At 44.1% G+C, this 15,827-nt stretch overlaps 1 protein-coding gene across 1 annotated transcript in view; it reads right to left on the reverse strand.

The window, feature by feature from the left end:
* LOC147640741 (uncharacterized) overlaps window positions 1-15,827 on the reverse strand; it is a 30,114-nt gene that overhangs the window by 13,245 nt on the left and 1,042 nt on the right. The window contains exons 1-3 of the mRNA XM_086814606.1: window positions 15,720-15,827; window positions 14,616-15,565; window positions 14,428-14,517 (exon numbers count right to left, since the gene is read on the reverse strand). The exon at window positions 15,720-15,827 is cut by the window's right edge and continues 1,042 nt beyond it. Of these exons, the coding sequence (XP_086670732.1) occupies window positions 14,428-14,517; window positions 14,616-15,565; window positions 15,720-15,801 (1,122 nt within the window). The 5' untranslated portion in view covers window positions 15,802-15,827. The remainder of the gene's footprint in view (window positions 1-14,427; window positions 14,518-14,615; window positions 15,566-15,719) is intronic.

Raw genomic sequence — 15,827 nt, forward strand, 5'->3', positions numbered from 1 at the left:
GACAACGCCCGATTTATGGCATAAAACAAGCAAGACCAACAGTTGTTAAAGACCACCATCCACCATCCATTGAGCGGCGAGCCTATAAACGCATGGGCCAGCCAAGAGTCAAAATGATATCAAAGTGCTGACGATATTCAAGGGCCAAAGGGAATTCCCAAGCAAAGGTGAACTTGAAATTTGAATGTCAAAACCAGGTCATCTTCAGGCTCCAGGTTTTTAGCCAAGGCAGATCTCCCAGAAGTCAGTCTTTTCCATCATTCAATAAAGCAAATACACCAGCCCTTGGTAGAGGCCCTTTAGAGGGTATTTGGGACCCAATCGGGTGTACCTTGTCTTTATTGTTCTTCTCTCTGCCCCTCTCTCTTGCAGTCTTATCTCCGCTACATTGAGCAATCGTAAGGAACCAAGGTGCTGAATATTCATTATCGAAGTATAATCCAATCTATAAGCTTCCGCATGTTACATTAGTTTGGGTAAGGAAATACCGTGAACTGAACTTAACCATAATTCAGCCCCAAGCAAGGAAATACCATAAACTCTGATGATCGGTCTTAACCATAAATTCAGCCCGAAGAAAATAATGCTTCCAAACCATAAGGGCATGAATCACAGCTAGAAGTTCCTTCCCATGAACCTATAGATACCTTTCGGCATGTTGAAGTCGACGGCTTTCAAAAGCCACCACATGTCCATCCCGATTAAAACAGCCCCAATGCAATCTCCACATGCATCACACTCAACCACAAATGGCTTGTGTAGATCTAGCATGATAAGAACTCGTCCTGAAATAATAGCTTCATTAAACTTGTTCTTCGGAAATCAAGATCTCATTGGCAAATGTGTCTTCATCTTTCTAGATGACATCCTTATCTTCTCAGGGCATGAGCGAGGTGTGGCACAAGTTTTGCAACTCTTGCAAGACAATGAGTTGTCTATCAATGCCAAGAAGGTAAGTTTGGAGTATTGAAAATCCATAATCCATTACCTGGGATACATCATCAATTCATCACGTATTAGCCTCGATTCTAAAAAGGTACATACCATTCTTAGTTGGGATATTCCCCAAACAGCCCACAAAATCCGCTCATTTGTGGGTCTTTTCAAGCCTACAGCACGCATATGTACAAGTTTTCTGACTTTGCAGCGCCTCTCACCGACTTGCTCAAGGGCATAAAGACTCATCGCGATAAAGTGTCCATCCTCACGGGCAAGGCTTTAGAGGCATTTCAGGCAATGACGAAAGTTGCCTCTTAGTCACCAGTTTTGAAGTTGGCATCACGAGATGACCCTTTCAAAGTGATTACCAAAGCCAACAACCTAGCCATTGGAGTTGTTTTACAGCAAGATAGTGGGCCAGTGGCTTATTATAGCCGCAAGTTGAATAATGCTGAAAAGAATTATTCAATGTATGACAAAGAGCTTTTGGGAGTGATGACCGTGCTTAAAAATTGGAAGCGCTTCCTTTACGGGAGAGATTTCACAGTTAAGACAGATCACCAGGCACTTAAATGGTTGCAAACCATGCCCACTGCCCAATGGAGTGACAGGCAATCCAGATAGAGTCAATTGAATTCATCAGATCAGTCCTCTTAATCCACTTGGAGAATTCATCAGAGCAAACATTTGCCCACAAGTAGTACCTTTTTCTAGGAATATTTGTCGTACGTCGCGACCCCACTGTGAGCCCTTAATCCAGGGATAGTCAAGCACGAGCTACGTAGGTCAGTCTCCAAGCGATAGAGGTCAATCTACAGTCAGTCCTCTTAATCCACTTGAAGAATTCATCAGATAAAGTGCATGTAGCAGTCATCCATAGCTTAGGTCTTACATTAGAAGCATGTACCAGCATTTAGGTCAAGATGGCATGCCCATGGTCTGGCCTTTGTCCTCTTAACCCACTTGGAGAATTCATCAGATAGTAGTCAGCCACAGCTTAGGTGTTACATTAGAAGCATGTACCGTCATTTAGGTCAAGATGGCATGCCCATGGGCTAGCCAAAGGCCAGCCCATGGCTGGTGGGCTTGTCAGCAATTAGGACTCTGAATTCGATTGATCACAATCACAAGATCCTGGTCAAGGGCTGTTTACACCCTTGACCCTCCATGTGAGGCAGCCACCGGCAACACCAAGCAAGTGCAGCATATCCCTGTCGGCCAGCAGGGGCAGCCATGAACATAATCTGCAACCTGTTTTGGGCTCTATGCACTCAGCCAGCACTATAAAGTGGCCCGAAGAGTCTTTTGTAGTGTCTCGGATTGGTATTTACTCCCTTGCGTTGGGCAATCATATCGCTTGTTCTCAAACATTGTATAGCATTCTCCAAAGAATTAATATAGGGAAGGGGGGTGTGTTAGCAGTCATCTCTTTTCTGTACATATTACTCAGTGAGGGCCTTAATTTTTAAGTGCCCGCCTAGGATTTTTCCCCATTTTTTCGTGTTTTTTCTCCCTGGTTTTTGGTCGTGGGGATTGTCTTGTGCTGGCCGACCCCTTCTATCCTGGCCGACTTGATGTCTTTTGCTGGCCGACTGGTTATTCTCAGTCGTGGACATGATCTACAGGTTGTCGGCTGTTTTAGTTATGGCCGACCAGCACTGTAGGGTGGTATAAATACCACCCTTGCCCCCCACACCAGTTTTGTATCTTCGTGTATATAGCAGAGTTTCTACAGCTCTCTCTCTACACTTCTGCGTTTTGTTTCTCACAGCACTTGTCTCATTTTCCGATGTGCATTCCGACATGGTATCAGAGCCCCTTGTGGCTTGAAGCTTGGGGACAGTGGGAGCTTGAGGGTTTGCTATTTTTTGGTGCTGATTGGAGATTTCTTGGGCTGTTCAGGACTTGGAGATCAAATAGAAGGCGGCCATCACCATTGGACAGCCACCTTGCATTGTGTTTGCAACCTCTTCTTCGTTTTTTTCCCCACCCACCCTACCTTCACAAGACCTTGTGAACCCTTGACAAGGCAAATTTGCTTGAGATGGCTAAGAAGCACGTGAAGATCCCCATTCCCAATGGATTAACAGTTGGACAGGACCAACCATGGCATCTGGAAGGTAATGATGGAGTCTATATTGGAGTCTTATGACTTGGCTGATTTCATTGTGGTTGGTGTTCCACAACCAAAGTTGGAGAACAGGGAGCTTTTACCCTCTAATAGGAAAGAACGGGAGGCTCACGCACATTTGTGGGAACGTGTCAATGCCCGTGTGTCATGTGCACAGTGGGTATCTACCGTGTGCTATACGCATGCAAGACTAGTTTCGAGGCTTGGGGAAGCTTGGAACTAGGCAGGCTAATTGACGAGCTGAGTTAGGGATAAACTAACGGGCGGGCACCCAAGTATGGACGGGCAGGCGGCCAAGTGTGGACGCCCGATGACCAGCCAAGAGCCTATAAAAGGGTGGCCAAGGTTAGTTATTGGATATAGAGAGTCTCGCGAGTTTGTGAGAGCTCTATGGTCTTGGAGCCTGGATCTAGTGCAGACGTGCACCTGCTTTATGCAGCCGAGGCCGGCAGCAATCTCGAGGCCCACGAGGGCAGCTTCGTGGCGGTATGGGACGTCACGAGGAGGAGATTGGTCGGTACGTCAACCTAGCTAGCTCAGCTCGTGGCTCGGTGGGGACAGCCAAGACTGTGGGCTTGCCCACGGCTGTCATGGTTGGGAGGTGAGTCAGGCCTGCACCCCCTTTGTTGTTTGTTGTTCGTTTGTTTGCAGGATTCGAGTTTCGAACCAAGATCGATCACGGGGGGATCCGTGGGGAGTTGACAGTGGTATCAGAGCATACCTTGTGAACGAGCAAGTCGGTAGGTAGAGAAGAAGAGGTCGAAGAAAGGTATGTGTTAAAAAACTTGTAGGTTGAGTAAGGGTTGATTGCTTTTGCAAAGAAGAGAAGATTTGGTTGTGCAGTCGCATAACCTGCAGTGAGAGAAAACAGAAAAAAAAAAAGAGAAAAAGCACGTTTGCTTTTCAGATTCGAACAAGAGAGAGAGAGCCTGAGAACGGGATCGTGTATTGAGTTGGCGCGTGGGCATGCAGGCTGGTTAGCGTTGGACGTGTGTGGTTGGTCGTGTATGCGTAGATGCTGTTCGCGGCCAGGCTTGCGTGGCTAGCTCTGCGCAGCCAGCCCAGGCCAACGCTAGGCATGTGGCCAGGCTAAGGCAGCCAGCCCAGGCGGCGCCTAGGCCAAGCGGGCAGCGCCCAGGCCTACGTAGGCGCCCCAGCCAGGCAGCGCCTAGGCCAGGCCTACGCAGCCAACCCAGGCAACGCCCAGGCGCACGTGGACGGGTGACCCCACCTATGCAGCGCTGGCGCAGGCGTACACGCAGGTGGTGCGATGATTCTGGCGCCGGCAGCAGTGACGTTAGCAGCGATGGCCAGCACACCACGTCAGCAGCTAGCGCCGGCTAATTCAAGAGGTTGAGAAAAAAAAAAACAACGCAAGGAAAGCATACCTTTTTTAATGCTTTCGTTTTTTGTTTTTTTTAGGGGAGTTTAAATTTAAAAAAAAAAGGTTTAAAAGTCTTCCCCTCTTTAAGGTTTCCAAGGTTTTTATTTTTTTAAGACAAGAGAATATATATATCCATATATATATATATATATATATATATATATATATATATATATATATATATATATATATATATATATATATTCACGAAAAAAAACACAAAAGCTAAAGCAAAAGCTAAGCCTAGCTTTTCGAGTTTTTTTTGGCTTTTGGGAAACCTTTATAAACCCCTCTAGTGGGCTTCTTGCCACACATCTCTCGAGTTCTCAAGTTCTCAAGTTTTCAAGCTCTCAAGCTCTCGAGTTCGTTCGCACTTTCATTGTGCAAAGATCGAATTTTCTCTCCGCGTACCCTCTTCACGATGTCGACCAAAGAATCAGAGTTGGAGCCCCTCGTGGAACGCGAAGGCTTGCCGGCTACGGAAGGCACTGATGCCGATCTTTTTGACGAGTTTGTGTCAAAATCAGATTTCCAAGAGTTCAAAGTAGCTCTCGAAGCTTCTTCGACGGAACGTCAGGCACAAATCGCAGCCCAGATGCAAGCTTTGCAGAACTCCATCACTCTATTGACCACTACCCTCTCTACTTTCTCGGGAATGGATACCTTGGCCTCTGCTTTAGGCCCCAATATTACTCCGGAACCGTTCGGGGGCGAGCAAAAGCAGCGAACCAAGGAGATTGTGGACACGTGGCTACACAAGTGGCAAGTTCACTTTCAGTTTCATCCATATGATGATGGAAAGAAGATACAGTTAGTAGCAGGTTTCTTGTCCGGCAAAGCTTTGCTTTGGTGGAAGGAACTGAACCCAAAGCCAACGACTTAGGCACAATTTGAAGATATTTTCAAGAAAGAATTCCTCAAGAAAGAGGATGACTACGATGTTGTTGCCCGGTTTTCAGCTTTGACCATGACCTCGCAGCACCTCACTTACGAGGTCTACCTCCAGAAGTTTCGTGACTTGCAGATGAAAGCTACAAAGATGGATCCCACTACTCTGTTGGGGTTTTTCGTAGCTGGTTTACGAGACTCGTACCGATTACAGGTTAAAAATAACAAATGCAAAACATTGGACGAGGCCATTCATTCAGCTCGTATCTATGATGATACGATGGTCTCTTCCAAGTCGAAACCCATTACCGAGCAGGGGAACAAGCATAAAAGAAAGTTCTCCGCACCTATGGCTAACACGACTGAAGGCAAGTCTTCGGACCAACCTTCGAAGAATACAAGTTCGACACCAGCGAAGAAGAAACGACTCCTTAGGGCTTTAAAGCTCAAGAAGGAAGGACGTTGTTTTATCTGCGAAGAAAAAGGACACATGCGTAATGAGTGCCCGAAGCAAAAGGGTACCAAGTCCAACGCAGGACACAAGCCAAAGGCAGCTAATCAGTTGTCTTTGACAAGTACGTCAATTACTGTACTTTCTCGCCCTAGTACTTGTTCTGATTGTCTGTTCAATTCTAAGGTATTTGGCATGCATGATCTTCTCCGAGTTTATGGAGAAGTGAATGGCCATAAAATTCACATTCTTTTAGACCCTGGCAGTTCGCATAACTTTGTTAACTACAAACTTGTGCAGAAATTGAGTCTTGATACGACACTCAGCGACCATACCTATGAGGTACGTCTACCTGCGGGAAGACAAGTTTGGGATCGCAAAGTGGAGAGGCTTCCAATCCAGATTCAGGACTACAAAGATACTCTGGAATGCTATGTTATGCATCTGGAAAATGTAGACTTGTTATTAGGGATTGAGTGGTTTAAGACTCTTGACGTCCAGATAGATTGGTCTAGTCATATTTTTTCTTTTCAGCATAGGGACACCAAGTATAGTATTTTAGGTGATTGTATCTATCCCTCTCAGGGACCTCTTGTAAATACAATTGATTTTGGAAATATAATGAATTCTTCTTTGTATACCGCTTTCCATTGTGTCTTGATTCCACTTTCTTCTTTTCTCATCCCTTCCATGGATGTGAATGAATTAAGTGTGTTTGAAAGCAAAGAATTACAAAAGATACTTGATTCGTTTCAAGATGTATTTCCTAAGGAATTGCCATCGGGTTTACCACCTGAACGGGCAGTAGATCATCGTATTGACTTGATCCCTGGTGCTCATCCTGTGAGTATTCCACCTTATAGGATGAGCCAAGCTAAGGAAGATGAGTTGGCTAAACAACTCGAAGATTATTTGAGGATGGGCCAGATCCGTCCAAGTAAATCACCTTGGGGTGCACCTGTGTTGCTTAGGAGAAAAAAGGACAATACTTGGAGAATGTGTATAGATTATAAGAGATTGAACAAGCTGACAATTAAGAACCGTTATCCTCTCCCTAGATCAGATGACCTAATTGACCGGTTAGCAAGAGCGAAATATTTCACGAAGATAGATTTACGTACTGGTTATCACCAGATACGTATTCATGAAAGGCATGTCGAAAGAACCGCCTTTCGGACTAGGTATGGCCATTACGAGTTTCTCGTATTACCTTTTGGGTTAACCAATGCTCCAGCCACTTTCCAGCAAATGATGAACGATCTTTTTCGCGAACATTTGGGAAAATTTGTGGTGGTGTTCGTGGATGATATTTTGATATATAGCCGTACTCTTGAGGATCATGTCAGACACCTCACGATTGTCTTATCTATTTTAAGACAGAATCGACTATATGCTAAATTCAGTAAATGTGAGTTCTTTATGACCGACATCATTTACTTGGGACACAAGATCACTAGAGATGGATTGAGCATTGACTATGACCGAGTTCAGAAGGTTTTGGACTGGCCTATACCACGAACAGTGAAACAACTTCGTTCTTTTCTCGGTTTTGTTGTTTTTCTTCGGAAATCTGTACGGGAGTACTCTCAGCTCACACTACCGATGACCTAATTATTGAAAGGTCGTGGACGTAAGTCCAATCAGCCTATCACTTGGAATAACGATTTGGATATGGCCTTCAGACTTTTGAAAGATAAAGTCAAGGAAGCACCTATCTTAGCATTGCCTGATCCTGAAACTGATGCCAGTGACTATGCTATCGGGGCTGCTTTATTTCAAGATGGTAGACCGGTTGCTTTTGAAAGTAAAAAGCTAGACGACACTCAATCTCGTTGGCCAACCCTTGAGAAGGAGCTTTATGCTGTGATTCATGCTCTCAAGGTTTAGAGACATTATTTATATGGCTCCAAGTTTGTGGTATTGACTGATCATCAGTCAATCAAGTATGTGTGATGCGGATGATTTGAGAGGCAGGAAAGCTCGTTGGGCAGAGTTAATGCAAGATTTTGATTTTGAGATCCGTTATCGGAAAGGGTCCATGAATAATATTGCAGATGCGCTTAGTCGGATTAGAGAGGTGAATACTTTGTCGTTCACCGAGATTTCTACTGACTTATTTCAGTCATTGAGAGGGCTTTACAGGACTGATAGTTATTTTGGTCCATTTTGGCAGAAGATCCAAGACGGGAGCTCATTGATTGACCAAGACTCGGTGACTGAGCAATCTACCATTCAGGCTGCAGGAGATCAGTGGATGATTCGGAATGGTTTACTATTCCGTAATGACAAAATTTGTGTACCACAGATCCCGGACATTAGGTCCAAGATTCTGAGGGAGTGTCACGACGCCTCTTCTGCTAGACACCCTGGGGTACACAGGACACTATCATTAGTTAAACACGCTTTTTATTGGCCGAAGATGAAAGGGTATGTAGAAGATTATGTTCTCAAGTGTCAGATTTGTCAGGCAAATAAAGCTGAACGCTTTAAACAGGCTGGGTTTTTGCATCCTTTGCAAATCCCAGGTAATAAATGGGAAAGTATTTCCATGGATTTTATTACCGGATTGCCATGAACACATCAAGGCCACGATTCTATTTGGGTTGTGGTAGATCACTTGACAAAAATGGCTAGATTTTTACCGACCCGGAAGAGTATTACAGCTACGCAATTAGCTCGGCAGTTTATCGAGCAATTGTTTAGACTGTACGGGTTACCGCAGGACATAGTCAGTGATAGGGACTCTAAGTTTACGAGTGACTTTTGGAAACTTGTTTTCGAGAAGTTGGAAACAACTTTGAATTTGAGTTCCTCAGATCATCCTCAATCCGATGGCCAGACTGAAAGAGTGAATCAGATTTTGGAGGATATGCTTCGAGCATATGTATCCAAAAGACAGAGTTCATGGGAGGATTATCTCCTATGTTAGAATTTGCATATAACAGTACTAAGCATACGAGTACAGGGTTTAGTCCTTTCATGCTTATGTACGGTTTTCAACCAAGATCACCTGTTACAGTAGGATTCTCAGGACTTCAGCATGATGCAGCACGTAATTTTTTGCAAGATATGCAGAAAATGTTACAAGTTGCAAAGGAATCTATTAGAAGTGCTCAAGACCGAGACAGGTTTTATTCTAATAGACATCGTTCACCTAGAGAGTTCTCTGAAGGAACGACGGTGTATTTGCGAGTTCCGAAAGATTCCGAGACTTTAAGGACAGGTAGATCTCTGAAATTATCCCCTAGATACTGTGGACCATTTCGTGTTACACGACGAATTGGTTCAGTTGCATATGAATTGGATTTGCCTTCTCATGTGAAAGTTCATCCTGTATTTCATGTCAGTAGACTTAAGGAAGTACTGGGTGGAGCAGATCAGTTAGTTACTCCTCAAGAAATTATAGATGTCCAAGACATGACGTTTGTTCCGCACGAACCTGAAAAGATTCTTGGATTTCGTGAACGAAGATTGCGTCGTACGCTTATCACGGAATACAAGATCAAGTGGAAGGATCGTGTTGAGGAGGACGTTACATGGGAGACATTGACTTCTCTTCGGAGAGATTACCCTGGCTTTTTAGTGAGCTCAGGAGTGAGCTCTTAGAGGAAGGGGAGTATGTCATGTGCACAGTGGGTATCTACCGTGTGCTATACGCATGCAAGACTAGTTTCGAGGCTTGGGGAAGCTTGGAACTAGGCAGGCTGATTGACGAGCTGAGTTAGGGATATACTAACGGGCGGGCACCCAAGTATGGACGGACAGGCGGCCAAGTGTGGACGCTCGATGACCGGCCAAGAGCCTATAAAAGGGTGGCCAAGGTTAGTTATTGGATATAGAGAGTCTCGCGAGTTTGTGAGAGCTCTATGGTCTTGGAGCCTGGATCTAGTGCAGACGTGCACCTGCTTTATGCAACCGAGGCCAGCAGCAATCTCGAGGCCCACGAGGGCAGCTTCGTGGCGGTATGGGACGTCACGAGGAGGAGATTGGTCGGTACGTCAACCTAGTTAGCTCAGCTCGTGGCTCGGTGGGGACAGCCAAGACTGTGGGCTTGCCGGCTGTCATGGTTGGGAGGTGAGTCAGGCCTGCACCCCCTTTGTTGTTTGTTGTTCGTTTGTTTGCAGGATTCGAGTTTCGAACCAAGATCGATCATGAGGGGATCCGTGGGGAGTTGACACCGTGTGCATTCTTTCATCTTCCTTATTTGCACACCCCAGGTGATTAATCATATCAAACACATGATGCTGGCCAGAGGGATCTAGCACTTGGCTTCTTTGTATAACAGGGTATAACCCATAAAGCGGATTTCCTTGGAAGTGCAAATGCGAGTGATGAATCTTGCAAAGTCTTCGACGATGCGGGAGCACATAAACAAACTCTAGGCTCTTCAATAGGATGTACTTCAGGCTGGGAAGGAGATATCTTCAGAGGACATGGCCATCACTTCGTCATCGCATCTGACCCCTCACTACTCAGCTTTCTATTCCTCTTTGATCACCAGTGGGGGACTCACCACCATCACATGGGAGGAGCTTTTGCCTGTGGTCTTGGATAAGGAAGAGCGTTTTACAAACCCTCCACACAGCGGAGGTTTTGAGGCCTTGTCTGGCCAACGGTCAAAAGACTACAAAGGGTCATGATGGCTGTTGGAGTTGCCCTTCCCTCAACAAAGCAAGGGAACACAACTTGAAAACACTGTCAAAGATGCCCAAAACAATGTTTTACTTGGAACACAATTCAGACCAATCTCTACTTGCATCTAAATATGATACGGAATAGATCGCAAGGGTACAACATTGCTCCTACACGGACAGAAGGGCCCCAAGGTCTTTCCAACACGCTCACTACCACCGAAACCGTTGGTACCTCCTTTCAGAGTGTGACAATAACACGAGGGCTGCCTTAGAATCCCAACCTTCCCTCACGGATAATGACTCCCTCACGGTCTTATCCAGTATCATAAAAAGATTTATGCAAAGTAAGAGAACCGGAGCTCTGATACCACTATCACAAATGGATGCAGGGTTAATCAGAATTTAGCACTGAAATCACAAGATTATCATCATTTGATCACTTCCATATTCCACATACACAACCATAACAATTGATTATACAATTTGAAAATACTGAAAAGAAATGATACTGCACTAGGGACCAGAAGATGGCCTGGTCACCCCCCCCCCTCTCCTGAAGGATTTGTATCCTTAAGGGAGAAAGAATTTCACAAGTACATAAAACAAGTGGTTTGGCCCAGCCATACCCCACCGTTTCTTCCAAAATAATTGAATATGAAAACAAATTCACAAATACTATACTTGCCCACAAGTAGCCCAGCTACAAGTTAGCAATATGGTGCCCAGCACCCTTCACCAAGATTGCCTAGCAATCCCGAATAGAATGGAAGCCCAGCTTTCTGCAAATGTAGCTTAGCTTCAATAAGATCAACCAACTAGTGGCTGAAAATCAGCCTTCAAAGAATGCCCAGCACTTCCCAAAGGTTCTCCCGTGTAGAAGTAGTAGCAACCGGAACCAAGATGATTCTCCCACAGCTTCAATCTTTGAGAATAGTCTTCATCTTTTCCAATTCTGAAAATCAGAATTCAGCCAGCTTCTTAGTGTTTTTGGAGAGAGAAAATACTTTGGTATGGCTAGAAAAGTACTCTAAAATAAGTGTACTAGATAGAGCAATAGACAAAGGCCAAGAAGTGTCTTGAAATGGGCTGAGAATCTGAATTTATAGAGCTGTAATCAGCCTAGGAGGAGGTGCCTAGATGAAGAGAAGAACCGGAGGATATTGCTCATGAAAAGTTGTGGTAGGGAGAGGTTTGTGCATGACTTTTGGATCACAAAGAATGGCTACTAGTCAAAAGAGCAACTCGTGTAGTAAAAGTTGAAGAAAAGACTTAATTTTCTTACTTTCCTTTTTGAGTTAACTAACTTGCTTTGGGGAAAAGTGAGCTTGCATGATTTATTTTTTACGTAAAGTGAACTTGCATGGCACATTTTTAGGTGTATGAAAGGATAAAGCATTGTGTGATGCATGCATGTAACTAAAAAAGCTTGCATGTCGCATGCATGGGGATTTCTAGTCATGCATGTCACGTGCATGGGGATTTCTGGCCATGCATGTCGCATGCATGGGGGTTTCTAACTATGCATATCACATGCATGGGGGTTTTTGGCCATGCATGTCGCATGCATGGGGGTTTCTCATCATGGAGAAGAAAATAATCAACCACATTTAACTAAACTGCATGCATGCATGGAGATAAAACACCCGCATAAGAGTGGGTTGCCTTCAAAATATCAACAATTCCAGTTGGGAAGCTTAACCATAAACATTCCATGGTTACGTGTAGTATCCAACACCCATCTCCATGGATAATAAAGAATTTACAATATGAATCCCGAGAAATTAGGGAGTAGTTACAGTTTCCCCCATGTCCTTCGAGCCAGAGGAGGCTTGTGGGTGGGAGAGGGGGCTGTAAGCAGCTCCATTTTCTCGTGCATAGTCGAAGTTCCAAGCATTAAAAATCTAATCATAAGCCAAATGAATATAGTTGATAGGACACCGCTAAAGATAGAAAGAATAAGCACAATATCAACTGGCTGCAACTCGAACAAAAACTTCACAATGTGAAATCTGCATGTCCGCTAATACGGTTGAATTATATTACCTAGATGAATCCAAGAACATGCCCAAATTCACCTTTTAGAAACGTGCATGTTATATACTCATGGTAGTCAACCCACAAGACTATATAACAATCAACTCCATTATGCATAGTATGGACTAGACACTACGACATCCCCGCTAACGTCATCAGTGCCCAATAGTGGGTGTAGAACTCTGTATCAAGATATGCTCTCACACACGCACTCCACACACACACACACACACACACACATACATAAGAGCATATATTCACACAAAGCCCTTCGTACTAAGTTTCTGTCAAACCTCCGGAGATGCAGGGCAAACTCAGCCATAATGAAGCCTAGCACTAAGGAAAGTAGCAAACAAAAAGAATTAGTACAGTACATAAGTAGTTGATAGGGCAAATGCACCGCTACATATATCAGCTCATAATCCTGAGACAAAGCCACAGCTTCACCAAAAGTAAAGCCCAAAATGACCCTTGCATTTGTTCAATCTCCTTTACAACTAAATGTTGTTTTGATAATTTTGCGACAACTGTCCTTCACACTTCACCAAAAGTAAAGCCCAAAATGACCCTTGCATTTGTTCAATCTCCTTTACAACTAAATGTTGTTTTGATAATTTTGCGACGACTGTCCTTCACACTTCCCCAACCATCCGCCAATGTGCAATGGCAAAAATAGCGTTGTGCACTCTATTTAAAAAATCATCACATATGTAACATGGTTGCCCCCGCCCTATGTGATCTGCCTAATACCGTTTCCCCTTCCTAGATGAACAAATTGAGGCTTGTAGCACATTAGTCTTGACTCTTATCATCCATTTGCCTCAATGCTCTGTCCAACCAAAAAGGGAAACACACTTGAGGTATGTCAAGCAAGCAAGAATCCCCATCAGCCAATTGGTGTAGCCCACCAAAGGCACCCCAATCATTTTACACCAAGTTCCAACAACTCAGGCTTCTAATTCTAAGTGTCCAAATAAGTTCAATGCCATCTCCACCATCAACAACAAGAAGAAATGTGCAACCTATGGGAGGACTAATCACCAAACAAAGGATTGCTTCACCAACAACCCTTGTGTGTGCTGTGGAAAGACAAATCATCCATCACAAAGGTACTATCTCAAGGACAAGAAGAAAAAGAAGGTCAACACTGTTGAAGAAAATCACTTTGTAGAAGTCTTCGGTTTTGTTGGACCTGGAGATGATGATGATTCCTATGCTTTGTAAAAAGGTTGTCATTGTTCACTCTTGTATGGTCAAAAAGCCTTAGTTGTTTTCTTTCCCTTGTTGTTTATAAGCCCATGTACCACTCACATTTGTAATGAAAGCAAAGCACTGATTTCTCATATTATGAATGGCTCAAATCTCTTCCCACCTTGATTTCTGTCCGCTCGGCTATGAACCCAGCCTTCATAGAAACAACTCCTTAGCTAAGAAGAGTCAGAAACTGTCCTTTCCTTTCGATTTCAAGATGCTAAGGGGCAAGATAATGGGAAGCAAACATGTATAGATCGTTGACAATCTAATATCGTACACCATAGCAAGTACATCAAACTGCTCTATAGAATCCACATGAAAAGTACACCAGCTAGACGTTCAAACAATTTGATCCTTAGAGAGTTTGGCGCAATTCTAACTCAACAAGTGGAATTTTTTAAGGTGGCTTTGCTTCACATTACAATTTAAGATCAGCTGACTAGAAAAGGACACCAGTTAGACTTTCACATGATTTGATCCTTCAACCTTTGGACCAATTCTAACTCAAGTTGAATTTTTTAAGGTGGCTAAATGCAACAAAAGATTAATACGATTTGAAATCAGCTCACTAGAAAATATGTTAATTACAAGCCCACACAAACGATTGACTTTTGACACAAGTTTTCAACACATACCAAACCTTAAGCAAGCATTGCTAATTAAAATTCATGTTCATTCTAATAATAAAAGACGATAAGCCTTGAAACGATACCATAGTCTTAGGCAAGGAAGGAGTCATTGGAATCAGCTGGCGAGACTGCCTCAGTGCAAGCTCCTCCAGTCTTTGGCTTTCAAGAGATAACTGCATAGAAAAGTAAAAAAACTTAAGATGATATGGCTGCATTAGAGAAAGAACGAGAAACCGTTAGTGAAAAACAAAAGCTAATCTTAAATCATCACCTTGGGGGGTGTTCGAACACGTGGTGGATTTTGAGTTAAGGCCTCTGCCATATTCAAAGGGGTCACAGTTGTTGCTGGACCGGGAACAAGAGAAGCCAATGTCTGGCTAGAGCTGCTGACAACATTGACTGCAAAACTATTGCCCTGCACAATACCATTAGAAGTAGGGGCTTCCACAAGAGCTGAGCTCCAAACATCAATTCCTCCATCACATGCACTGCTAGCCAATCCAGATGAGGAAGCTCGACTTAAGTCTGGCCGTGAGGACCCTTGCCAAAGAGGACGTGGACTGGTAGAAGAAGGGCGTGGGCTGGCAATTGAAGCACTTCCAGAGCTCAAAAGCAGACTGTTTTGTTTCTCATCTGCCCCAAGAGAAGGAAAATTGCGTTCAAAGATAGCTTTCTGCATGCTAGTAGCCAAACCCCCACTTGCAGACGCCACAGTCGAGGCCACCTCGGTCAGTTTGCACAATCCACAGTCAGATAACTTGGGAGACAGCCCCATTGACTGCGACCGTCTCAGCTTCATATCAGTGTCATACTTTCCAGACAATCCTGCAGTAGAGAGACGATGCATTCCATTTTCCCCACACTCCCTGTTCTTCTCCCTTTCATCTGAGACAATCCCAAGAAGCCATTCCTTTTTCCTAGAATGGAAGTCCCTATCACCTTCACGTTCATACTCTCGGTCACTCCGTGCACGATAACCATCTCGTTCTCCCTTTGACATGTCATGGCTGCGAGTAGACGAACTCCGATTCAAGCCAGAATGCAAGCGCACTGTGTTGAAGTGCTCTCTCTCAGGAGCTGGTCTATCGAGTGAACTGTTGCTATTGCGCCTAGAGGATGGGGAAAAGACCCTATCAGAGGCCACAGATCCGCGAGGAGACTCTAAGTGATTGCTAACGGCAAGCAATTGTTGTGTCGCCTTGCTCCTGGAAAGTCCTCCATCTGCACAAAAGCAATAACCAAAACAGAACCTGGCTGCTGATACCAAAAGAACAAGTTTTCAATACAAAGGATGACAGCAAGATAAAAGTCAACAACATACTTTTGACAGAAGCTGCACCTAAAACATAAGATCGACAAAAAAATAATGAAATACCTTCATAATGGTGTGTGGTCAAACCACCCCCTGCAGCTCCCTTGAGCCATCCTGGGATGAAGGAAGGTTCACTTCTCTCCATCAGAATTATTTACCATCGTTATGGAT

The sequence above is a fragment of the Cibotium barometz genome, chromosome 2, assembly GCF_041138505.1.
Source record: "Cibotium barometz isolate CiBa-2024 chromosome 2, ASM4113850v1, whole genome shotgun sequence".
Lineage (NCBI taxonomy): Eukaryota > Viridiplantae > Streptophyta > Polypodiopsida > Cyatheales > Cibotiaceae > Cibotium > Cibotium barometz.